The sequence below is a fragment of the Narcine bancroftii genome, chromosome 1 (assembly GCF_036971445.1).
Source record: "Narcine bancroftii isolate sNarBan1 chromosome 1, sNarBan1.hap1, whole genome shotgun sequence".
NCBI classification, from domain to species: domain Eukaryota; kingdom Metazoa; phylum Chordata; class Chondrichthyes; order Torpediniformes; family Narcinidae; genus Narcine; species Narcine bancroftii.
The window spans coordinates 296,106,099-296,119,029 of record NC_091469.1 but is presented as its reverse complement, the minus strand read 5'-3'; the positions used below and the strand labels follow the sequence as shown (position 1 = coordinate 296,119,029).

At 39.0% G+C, this 12,931-nt stretch overlaps 1 protein-coding gene across 5 annotated transcripts in view; it reads right to left on the bottom strand.

Moving 5' to 3' along the window:
* Window positions 1-12,931, bottom strand: part of LOC138746671 (anoctamin-5-like) — a 159,699-nt gene that overhangs the window by 13,948 nt on the left and 132,820 nt on the right. For 4 of the 5 annotated variants that reach the window (XM_069904964.1, XM_069904987.1, XM_069904979.1 and 1 more), the window contains 3 exons: window positions 11,922-12,106; window positions 10,063-10,168; window positions 1,886-6,763 (listed from right to left, as the gene is read on the bottom strand). In XM_069904964.1, coding sequence (XP_069761065.1) covers window positions 6,539-6,763; window positions 10,063-10,168; window positions 11,922-12,106 — 516 coding nt within the window. In that variant the 3' untranslated portion in view covers window positions 1,886-6,538. Of the gene's footprint in view, window positions 1-1,885; window positions 6,764-10,062; window positions 10,169-11,921; window positions 12,107-12,931 lie in introns of those variants that run through there. The other variant, XM_069904970.1, reaches the window with a different exon arrangement.

Sequence of the window (12,931 nt, the reverse complement as noted above, 5' to 3'; positions counted from 1 at the left end):
TCATTCTAATTCTGTTTTCTATGTGACAAATTGTTGTCAATCTCTGCTAATACCGTATTTTCACTCATATGATGCGCACACACATATAAATGAGCAGAAAAAATTAAACTATGTTAAAAAGGTCTCATGTAGTGTGTACACATGCATTTAGTATTAGTTGGTCCTGTTTGGCACCTTCATAATATATCCTATAAAAATCACAAATATCAAAGTGATACATGTGCAGATAACATTATTAGCCTGTTTAGCTATCATCTGTATTCAATCTAGCCTAATAAGTATAAAAGGCCCTTGCATTTAGTGCTCTGCATATATTACCTTTGAGATCTAGAATACCAATGCGAGGAATCAAACACAAATCTTACACCAGTAACTTCAAACTGAAAGTAGTTATGAGAGCAAAAGAAACTGGCAACAGAGCAGCAGCAAGAGAGTTCAAGGGTGGCGAATCATTCCTTTGCGAATGGAGTAAAGAGAAAGATGAGCTTGAGAGGATGAATCCACGAAAACACGCATGTAATGCCCCAAAGCTAAATGGCCCCAGTTAAGAGTCTGACTTGAGGAGTGGGTTCTTGGTTGAAGAGAACAAAATCAGGCTGTATCTACAGTTGCCATTCAGATGAAAGCGAGACCATTGTCACGCGAAAGTTTCAAGGTGGGTTTCCCATAGATATCAAAGTTTTTGAAGCAAAACGGATTGTTGGTAAGAACTAGAACAACTGTAGGCCAGCAACTTCCAGACGATTGTGAACAAAAAAATAATCACCCATTTTCTCCACTTGGTCGCCAATGAAATTTACAAACTTAGAATCACGCTATCCTAACATATTTTAATGAAGACGGTGAATAATCCGACTTTGAAGGATTCGAAGGGTTTATGGATGATAATGAAGATGAATAAACAACATCCTTATTTTACTTGTTACTTCAGATGTTATATGCTTTTTTTTAATTCAACACATTGTCCAGCATATTTTCTTGTTGTTATATTGTTTTTGACCAGCATTTTTTCAATTCAAGTGATTAAAAATAAACTTTAATTTAGAACCGGTTGATGCTCAGATAAGTTCAATTTTATATTCAACGTGTAAAAATGTTCTGGAATAGCGTGTGCACACAGATAACGCGCAGTGGGTTATCCGGTTTCTAAAACAGCATATATTATGCCCTTCAATACCTCAGGCTCTTAGCCTATGCACCAGGTGCTTATCTGGCATCTTGGAATAAATTAAACCAATTGCCATATAATACAAAAACAAAAATGTTTATAATTATCACATTGATATTTGCTGTGGACAAGTTGCCCGAATACAAATGTCTGTGGTTCATTAAACTGCAGAACAAAGAGATTTTTCAACCTCATCTATAGCACAATTAGTTTTCTTTCATAAATATGACTTCCCATGAAAGTGATGCTTAGCTAGTTCAAGTGATTTAATTTCAATCTCAGATCAGGAATGTTGTTGCATATGATGTCCTTCCTGATTGTGCAAACCTAATCCTCACCATTGGCAATTCATATCAGATACCCACCTTAAAAATAAGAATTAATAGCAACTGAGCTTTCATCTGCATGGAAGTACCTGGAATTGAAAATATAGCCAGCACACAACTGAAAACCAGAATTCAGCAAGTTGTTTTGGCATTTGTAAAATATTGTTTCATTCAATTTGTGTACAGAGGAGATACATTATACTTTAATTCTGATTAAACAATACAGTCATTTAGAAGGCAAACATGGTCTTATTATAAATGGTCTGCTGACATTGTAAACAATATTGAGTATCAGTAAAATATCTGCAATGAAGTCGTCATCCTGGAGTCAAAAGAAGGAAACCCCACAATGTGTGCAAAAAAAGTTCACAAAAATACACCAGACATATAATACAATTAATCAATAAAAACATGTTTTATTAGGTCACACATAACATTTTCTCCATTTACTTTAGTTGAAACAATTTTTTTTTCTTAAATATACAAATAACCAGATTGCTTAGCAGAAACTCAGTAAATACATTGATATTTTCAACTCCCACTTCCAAGCATTTCATCTGGAAGTCAAATCTGAAAAGGATATCTGGTTGAATAATCAACTTTCACAATACAAGATAACACTGCTTCATACAGATAATGTGTTGTTTAACATATGGCTTACTGTAATTTTGACAAAGGTGCATCTGTCCCTGCATGGTTAGAAGTAACTTTGCCCACTATTCTTTAGAAACCAGAAACAGATAAAGCAAGGGATGAATGTAGCAAAGATACCTTTAGAAATGAAGTTCAGAATGTGCAAAGAGGTTGAGTGGGTGGTTGGATTGCCAAATTGGGAAAGGGTTTGAAACCACGGGAGAGAACATGTTCTTGGTTGCCTCTACTAAATGCATACAAACCTTGTTTGTCAGTTGTACTCAAGTCCCATTATTTGTTGCATTTACATCAAAAGGCATTGATTGTGCATGAGAGTACAACCAATACTTTTATAACTGGCAACCAAAGGTAAATTCATCCCCCATTTGCCACTTATGTGATTATTGGATGTTCCTTGAGGTTTCCTTTGAAGGCACCTGTGTTTTTTTTAAAAAAACATAATTTATCGTTTAAACATTCATTTACCACTGATTTCATTATAAATAATTTTGCCAAGTAGTTATTGCAAGATTAGATGCTGACAGACTTTGTTTACAACTATGAAAACATACAAAATATATGCTTGCAAATCACCAACACAACATCCATTTGTTTTTAATTTCTCGAAATTTAATGACTAATACATTTAACTTGGATTACTTCTAATTCTGACGTGCATTAATGTGATTATTACTGATCATGCAAGTGCTTTGAAATATTGTTTTAGGAGGCTAAAGAATCTTCATTCAGACTCATAACAGAAATACCAGGGAATAAAGGAAAAAAAACTACACAGTTTTAGCAATTATAAAAGTGGAGCTTCTCTCCCTTCCACACCAATAGCACAATTTATTGACGATACGTGCTGCCAACTAATGTGCAATGTGAAAATGTTCATTCTGTACATCTCAACCCCAGTATACAAACAGCATGGAAACTGGCCTTTCCAGGCCACAGACCTGTGCCCTCCAAATACCTGCAATCCCCGTATGTTTTGGAAGGGTGGGAGAAAACCGGAGCACCTGGGGAAAGCCCACACAGACACAAGGAGAATGTATAACTCCTTAAAGATCAAAAGCAGCTTCGAACCCGGGTCGCTTGTGCTGTAATAGCAGATTACTTTGACCCATTTCTTTGGCTTTGTTTTCATACTGATGAATTGGTATTGTAATCATATGAAAGAAAAATAAGTAAACAATAACGATTTTCTAACTACTTCACTGGCATAACCATTGCAGTATTTCTCATCTTCATTCACAATGCATATTCACGTTATTTTAATTGGCATGAATGATTTACAAATAAAAATTCACAATTTTTACAGAAACCTGCACTGTCCAGTCAGACCAAACTGGATGTCCAGACAGAATACAAAAATCAGGTGCAACATCTGTCTAAAGATAGAAGTGGAAGCTCTGGAGTTCAGAGGTAAAGACAGCATGACTAGGAGCAGCTAAAGTTGACGTTAAAAAAGCTGCTGCTTTGTAAAACGGGACAGCATCGAATTAATCTACAGACACCTGACATGGTCACCTGTGACTTACTGGAAAAGTGAAACACCTTATTTGCTAAGCTCTGTAATGTCAAAGATTTTCAGTTCAACTCATTACTACTGAGTTTAATACAAGCACATACTGTACATTCAGAATACAAATTGGAGAACTTATATGGAGAGTTTATTTGGAGAATTATAACTTAGTTGAACTACAATTTTGAGTTTTTTCCCAGCAATCCTATGGAGGTACAGATTGATCCTAGATTAAGAGTTCAATGTAGGAGTGACTATCTTTCATGCTCTGCATCCAAAATCTGGTTCCTTTCTGGATTTCAATAGAGCATCATTTAAAAGGCAGTGTAGTTGAGTGAGTGAGGATGAATATTGATCTTCATGTACTGATCATCATTTCTTCATAAAGTTAAATACACAGAAGAAGCTGAATATTCTTGGCAAAATACCACTGATCTTTCCCAGGTGTTGCAATCTCCTTCAAATAGTTACCAAAATAATAAGATCTAGGACACAATACCTGTTACAAAACCCACAAATTACATTAGATTTTCCTTGAATACTAAGCTGTGTGTCATTAATTCACATGGTTGTGTGCTCAAGATGCTTCCACACAATATCAGCACAGACTTTCTTGCCTGGTGTCTGTAGATTAAGTGAGGTTCTATGGATGGAAAGTGAGGATTGGGAGTGTGTGGAGGAGTTTTTAAAAAAAATGGAAACTCTAATAATATTCTGAAGAAGTGAATTTCAAAACTGAAATAGCCAGAACATGAGTATTTGAGAGAACATAGTTGGAGAATGTCGAGAAAGAGAGAGAGAGAGAGAGAGAGAGAGAGAGAGAGAGAGAGAGAGAGAGAGAGAGAGAGAGAGCGCTATTCCAGATTTAAGGCCGTGAAGACTAATTTGTGCAGTAAGTCAATCTTGGTCATTTGCCTCATAAGCTTCATGCAGGCACATCACAATTTAAATCAACAAATTTCAAAGACAGATACATTGTTCTGATGTGACTACATAGCATTGACAGACAACGAAATTCCAGTCAATCAACTTCTATTCTAAGCAAATGGAATCCTGAGCTTTACTGGAACAAAACAAAGCCCTATTTTAATGACAAATTTCATTCTTTTGTGATACTACTGGACAACTAATTTTTGCAAAGTGATTAAATCTTCTGCCATTCATAGGAATTTTGCAGTGAATATTATGGTGAATGGACAGAAAGTCTGGGGGGGGGAGGGGCTTGTAAACCTCCAGGCCCCAAAATCTTCTTACTCCACCCTCGAGGAAATGTAACCCTCGGCAAATAATACTGAGCGTGGGGACAGATGGACGACACAGTCAACTTTGCCACTTGGTTTGTTGAGGCATTGGGTATCTGCGACTATGGATATGGAAATATCACGATACAAACCACAGCAACTATGTGAGAGAGACCAAGGTAGGATTCTCCAATAGACAACAGTCAGAACCATCATAGGATGGGCAATGCTTTTTTTTTTAAAAGCTTTGAGGTTGTGGACATCTCTGCCTCAGCTTTGGGATGACTCCATAGTAAACCAGACCATCTTATTATGTACAATATGAACACGTAAAGCTCCATTGAGCATACCAAGGCGTAGTTGAGAATTTTTTTGAAAAAAAGGTGCACTGTCCTTTTTATTTTGCTGAACATAGGGGATGACGTTAACACACATTTGCATGAAATCTAGTGCAAATCATACAGGAAACATTTCCCAGGTGCACATTGGAAAGGAATCTCAACTGCCAGGTGCTTTCATCGAGAAACTGTGTGCACATTCCTTTGATGACCATCTATGAATATTAATCTCAGGAGAAAGCAAAGAGAAAATTTATCCCACACATTTCATTCACTGGTTCCAATGTAGAAGTGGTCCTCTTCTCTATAAAGATTGGCTTCTCCTTATTTAGGGGATTGTTTACACTCAGTACGCTCTTTGTACATGAAAATAATGGGCAGACTTGAAATGCTTTTGATATTATCAAAAGGTTCGATTTTATTGGCTATCCTGTTGGTTATATCAAACAGCTTTTGGCTTCTCTATTCTGTGTGTGCAAAAAATTTTGAAAAGATTGATAAGAATTGTTAAGGCAGGTTTTTCTTTTGTAAATATTTAAAAATTATATGTGAGATGACTCACATGACATTAGTAGTTACATCTAGGCTCCAGAAACAGCAGTTATTTATCTTCTTGATGAAGGCGGGGTGGGTGGGGGGGTGGGGGGGTGTGGGGAGGAACAGCTCACTCCATGTAATATCTTGCAAGAGTTCTGTTAAATTTTGTCACAGCGACACATACTATGGATTGAGTTGCCATACGCAAATATATACAGTTGATGGTAGAAAGGAAGAAAGAAAGGACAAAATGGAAAGAGAGCAAAGAGACAGTTTAAATAGAGGTAGAAACAAAACAGAAATCATATGAACATCTAAATAGAAAATAAATGACATTGCATCCAAAAATTTTCATTGGTTCTCACAATGTTTTCAACATATTTTCAAACTGTTCTTGCCATCCCAATATCCTTCTTCCTGACTGTCGATGCAAACTCCAGAGTACGTTCATTGATTACATTTTTGTTTGGGGGGAAGCTCCATTAACAATAGCTTTCTTTGCCACAAAATAAGGGCAAGTAACAAAGTCAACGGAAACTATTAGCAGCTTGGTTAAGACACTGCTTCGACAGAGACGCAGTACTGGGGTGCACGGTGGAACAGCCTGTACTCTGCTGACGGTAGCAGAGTCAGAGCCAATGATATTGTGATTACCGGAGCCAAATGGATGTAACCATACCATGCTGTTCGTGAATCAAATACCGATTTATTCCAAACTAACCAAAATATTCTTCATTCCTACCATTCTTAAACAGGCGCAGCCCGGACTACAGCTCCTCACTCAGCAGTTCCACTTTCTCTGCGTGCACTGAGACCTCCTTATTTACCACGACATTTTCCTGGCCAGCAAGCATCTCCCTCAGTTTGTTGAGCTCGTACTCGTGAAGAATCTTCTGTGTCAAGTACTTCTCACGCTTGATTCGATCCTTCACCTCTCCCGGAACATCAGGAATTAAAGCTGCAACTGCAAATTTCACCAAAAACACAACGTGCTGGAATGGAAGAGAGAAAAGATTAGTTGGTGTGTAAAAGTGAACAGTACAAAGAAAGGAGAATACTATGGAAGACAAGACATTTACAAGCAATCTGATCCAATAATAAAAAACTCAGGGAATACATGCTTTTTGATTCACACACTGATACGAGATCTAAGTTCCCTTGGAATTTCTCATTATGTTCCTGGGAAACACTAAATCATCAATAGACAGATGAGAGGAGAGAAAAAAAGACAAAACTGCAGATTGAAAACCCAAAGCTGAAACAGAAAATGCTTCAAACACTCAGCAGGCCAAGCAGCATTAATGGAGAGAGAAATGGAGTCAATGCACTTCAGCAGATGTGGAGTGCTGAGAGAACAAACTGTTTTTAAGAAGTAGAGATAGAGAGAGAAGGAGAGAACAGGATGAATATCTGCAAGGTATGTGACCAATATCGTCAAGAGAAGGATGTAACATTTTTGAAAATATGAAATTGAGGATATTAAAGGAGTGAAAGGGCTAGCATCTGAGGAACGACTGTACTCATTGGAGTACAGAAGGATGAGGGGTGACCATGTAGAGGCTTTTCAAATGCTGGAAAATCTGGACAGAGATGTGGCAAGGATGTTTCCCATGGTAGGGGAGTCTAGGACAAGAGGGCATAACTTCACGATAAAAGGGCATCGATTTAAAACAGAGATGCGGAAAAATTACTTTAGCCAGAGGGTCGTGAGACTGTGGAACTTGTTGGCACGGGAGGCCATGGAAGCGCGGTTGTTGTGTGTATTTAAGGCAGATTGACAAGTATTTGATTAGGTAAGGCATCAATGGTTATTGGGAAAAACCAGGCGAGGGGGGCTCAGTGGGAGGGTGGATCATCTCATAGTAGGAATGACGGAGGAGATTCGATGGGCTGATGGGTCTACTTATACTCCTATATCTTGTGAACATCAATGTCATAAAATCCTGAAGGCTGCAATCAGATAAAAACAAGGTGCTGTTCTGCAAGCTTACATTAATGTAATTGGAGCCATAGAAGAGGAAAAGATAGAGGTCAGAATGGGACTGGGGCAGAGAATTGAAGTGACAGGTGGCTGGAAGCTCAATGTTGCCCTTGTAAACTATATGGAGATGTTCTGTAAAGCAGGCATCCAGTTCGTGCTTGGTTTCTTCAACATAGAGAAGACTACATCGTGATCACTGAATGCAGTGCACATACATCAGAAGAAGTGCAATTAAATTGCTGCCTCACTTGAATGGACTGTTTGAGCCCATTCATGCCAGGATGGAAAGAGCAAAAAGGGCATGTGTTGCATCTGATGTGAGTGCATGGGAAAATGGGCTGGAGAAAGAAAGTGATTAGTGTTCATGATCGGCACAATGGAAGAACAGAGCAGGAAGTCACAAAGGGAATGTTTCCTTCAGAATATTGATGGGGAATTGAATGGAAGACATGACTGGAGGTGGAAAGTAGCATAAATGATGAAGAATGGTCCAAATAGCTGCAATGCAACTGAGAACCTGTCAAATTCAGCAGAATAGAATCCATGGTTTTAAGAAAAAAAAGGAAAGATGGGTCGACTAAATTAATTAATGTAAGATATAGTATGGTTAATTATAATTTTTTTGCATCAGTTATATTTAACCCCTGAAAAATTGAAAAAAACATGGATTTAGTAATTCAGATCTGTGTTTTAGGTGTGGATTATGTGTTGGAACATTTATACATTCTGTTTGCTTTTGTGATAAATTTCAACCTTTCTGGTTTAAAATTAGAGTTTTTCTCCAAAATTTGTTTAAAATTCAATTTCATTTTGATCCAAAGATTTTTTGTTAGGCTATTTTACTCTGTTAGTAGACTTGGGGTTGGATAAGTTTCAGACTGCATTTATTTGTCTAACATTGAGAGTTGCTCGTAAATGTATTGCCATGTCCTGGAAAGATGAAGCGGAGTTAAATGTAATTCGATGGCATAATGTGTTGAAGTCGTGTATTTATCTGGAGAAAATCATATATAATTTACATAATAATTATGATTTTTTTGTTAAGATGTGGACACCGTATATGAAGAATATGAATTTAGTAATATTGTAAATTACTGAATGTTTTTGTTTAATTTTAATACTTCCCTTGAGGGATTTGTTGTGGGAGAGGGGAGGGGGTGGATTTGTTTTACTGTCGCCTCTTCTTCTTTACAAATGGTGACTCCCCGGAGTCTGCAACCCCTCGAGGCTGCTATCGAACATAGACGCTGCCATCTTAGGGCCAGATCTCATGGTCACAGGATTTTAAAATAAACCACTATTGGCTCCTCTAAAGGATCACTTAAAGCCTGTACGGAGCCTGCGGTAGTTGGACTGAGTGGTGGAACTCTGCACTCTACACTCCCGCTTGAGTGTACTAATGAAGACAATGAATATATTTAAGGTGAAAACCAACACCTTTAAAGGGAGACAAAAGGGATGAGAAGAAAGAGTGGGAAAGTAGTGCTGACATGAAGATAGAATTAACCACAATTCCAGTGAATATAGGCTGAAGGAAACAATTAGCCTTCCACACAGCAGATGGACTGTGTGGTCACCAACTGCTTGCTTGGGAACGTCATTCCTTCTGAAAGCTATCCTTTGTGGCTTCCTCTAAAATATCCCACTGGAATTGCAGACAGATACCTTGTTAACCAGGTAATGCTTCAGCAGTCACCCTTGCCATTCCAGCAACATAACCTGGATGACCATTCATATTCATTATTGTTACCAAGCAATTGATCCAAATTCTCTCCAATTTAGTTATAAACCCAACGCTTTTGCAGCATTTCAGCAAGAAAGTCTGCGGATGCTGAGGCAGAATAAGTAACTATTGGACTTTAAACTAGGGATCCCCAAACATTTTAGAGCACTAATCCCTTCACGGAATACTTGATCCCTCATCGACCCCCAGGCATGGAATCCCGGCGCTGGGGGGGTGGGGGGGGGGGGTGGGTGGTGCGGGGTGCTACCAAAGGTGCAAAGAACACAAACATCTTTCTTCTACACAGCCCGTCCTTCCATTCGCTCTCAACTTATTCAAAGGCCGAATGCCACCAAGGTCCACTCTCACAAGAGTTTGGCCACCAATGCCATAGGCGCTATTTTCCACTGGTCTGTCTCTGTTTTCCACCACAGAAGTTAAATCACTCCCACCCCGGTGTTACTGACCCCTTGGATAGTCTCATCTCAGGGGTCAATATCGACCACTATGGAGACCCCTGCTTAAATGACATAGTTTCCTTGTCAATTGATTTTAAAAAATGTGAGTTTAAAGTTTAGCAATGATACCTCCAGGATAATAATGAACGCCATCTTTGCAGCCAAAATATGCCAGAACTGCATGGTGTGTTGGAACTCAAATTTATGGCCTGATGCATAACGATAATCCTTGTATCTGTAAAATCAAAAAGGATTCAGTGATAATATTCATGCAAAGTAGTAAATCAAGTTATAAACAATACCAAAGTTTTACAAGAGTATGTTGATCTAAGCACTAAAATTAAAGCAAGACTTAAAAAGGCACTTAGGTTGCATATACCTGGACCTCAGGTATTTTGTTATATACAATAAATGTGTGGCAGAGAGTGAAGGTGAAATCAGCTGTAAAAGAGATCATTACAGCAAGAGCACTGCTGTGCCAGGAACTTCACCCGAATGCATGGCATTACTATAACTCTGGCCAAACTTGCTGGGAACCTCCCACGCTCACTGTGCTGGCCGGGGTGCAGTCTAGAGCCCTACACTTCAGTGCTGAATGGCAGTGCCATTTAGCCCAGCCTGCCTGTAACTATTCCTCATTGGCAACCTCTCGACATTGCCTCAGAGGTTAACGTCACACTGAGTTGTGCAGTGAGACAGTTATGGAGGCAGGGGCTTGCACAAATCAGCAGATTAAAAAAAAAACAGGGGCATATGTATCACATCGTGTTATGATTCTAGGGCCAAATAACTAATCAATGCTCTGTGGAGGCAAATGGTTCTGGGGTGGTGGATGCTCTGAAGAGCTAACTTTCCAGTCTTGTCCAACGTTGTGAAAGTTGGTGCTCTCAAGACTATACAAAGTGGAGTGGTGGAGCAAGGCCTCAAGAAATTCTTTATCATGGAGCCTACTGTCTATACCAGGAATGCCACAGCAGCTGCATCTATTGTTGCTGAATCAATCCAAAAAGTATGTTTTAATCCTGTATAACCAATACACTTTGCCTGTGACATGCCTATAATCCAACTGTAAAGCCTTGCATCAGAGAGACTGGACGCAGATTGGGAGATTGCTTCACTGAGCACCTTTGCTCTGTCTGCATCAGTGACAGGGATCTCCCAGTGGCCTCCCATTTCAATTCTGTCCCCCACTCCTCCTCTGACGCGTTTGTCCATGGCCTCGTGTACTGTCAAATCAAGGCCACCCATAAATTAGAGGAGCAACACCTACATTTCTTCTCGGCAATCACCAGCCAGATGGCATTAACGTTGACTTCTACAGTTTCTGCTAGCCTACTCCCCATTCTTCCCCTCTCTTCTCCATCCCTATGTCTTTCTTTCCTCCAGCTCTCCACCCCCTTTCCTCTCCATTCACAGAGCCATCCCTTTTCCCACTGTTTGCTGGTGTGCATTCCCTCCCTTATCCACCTATAACCTCCTGCCTGTGGGACTGTGATCCTCCCCCTGCCCCTCCTCACCATTTTGTTCAGGCACCTGCCCCCATTTTGTCCATACCTTGATGATGGCCTCAAACCCGAAATGTTGGTTTTGCATCGTTATCTTTGCTATACAAAGTACACTGTTAGACCTGCTGAGTTTCTCCAGCATTGCTATTTTACTTCAACCGTGGACTTTCCTGTTTTACTTATGAAATCTGCATCACACATTTACTGGTGTACCACAAAAACTCTGTGATCGGCTTGTTGCGTCAGTGCAGTTGGAACATGCCTCAGTTATCTGAGAATCTCCATCTTGCCAAGAACCCAACCAGAGCAATTCCATACTGTAAATTACAAGAGGGTCTTATGAAGGTGTCAGAGGTCTACCTGAAGATGCTAATTAAACTATTAACTGCAATAATCAAAATATCTGGTCATATTAAAATATATTTATTTTAATTAACATTGAATGTTTGCCAAGGGAAAAAAGAATTTTTATTCCGTCCTTACCTGCAAGATGTGATTTCGATGCCATCGTATGATGATGTTAATGGTGCAACTTTTAAAACAGAAGTACTGGCAATTGAAAGACTATTATTTATATATCCTTTCATCGGCAGTTCATCATTTGTAGAATATGCATATTTGTACACCAAACGTGGGATCATATCGGATGTAAAAGCCACAATGAAAGCCTAAGGATTTGAAAGAAGTCATTCAGTAATTTTGTCAAAGATCAAAACTCTAATCTTCCATATTCCAGACACTAAGCATTCTATCAAACCCCCCCCCCCCAAGTGAGTTCATGCAACACTTGCAAAGTGTAACAGTGCAAAATAGTGAATTAGGTGACTGGTAAGGTATAAACTGAAGGAAATAAATTGGAGTCAAAGAAAAAGAGTAATTTGAGTGTCTGAAAATTGATAAACCCCAAGCACCCTGATTATCTACATCTGGAGTTTTGTGAGAGATAGTTTAAGAGGTGCTTTAATGTCCATCTTCTAATGTTCTCTAGGTTCTGGAAATCTTCCTGAGGATTGGAGGGTGGTAAATGTCATCACACAGCTTTGAGGTGAAGGGAGAGAGTAAAAGGGAATTATCAAGATTCAAATAGTCGGGAAAATACTTTAGTCGAATGAAAGATGCAAGAAGAAAAAACCTTGGAATGAATTTTGGGATTGAGCAGTCAACGTGGATTTATGAAAGATATTACAGTTTGGACTAATCTAACGGTGTTCATTAAGGGTTCAATTATTAGAATAAGGGGGAACAGAGCAAGTGTGGTGTATTTGGATTGATGGAAGGCTTTTGGTTGAATATTGGCCAACAGGGTTAGAGCACAAGGAACTACAGTTAAATACTGACATGGATAAAGAATTAGTTGTCAGACAGAATGTGAACATAAATTGAATGTTCTGAATCAATAGGCTGTGACTTGAGGATACTGCCATGATTTGTTCTTCGGGCCAGTTTTTCATAATCCATAGCACTGATTTTGCAGAATGGGCCACATATCAGAA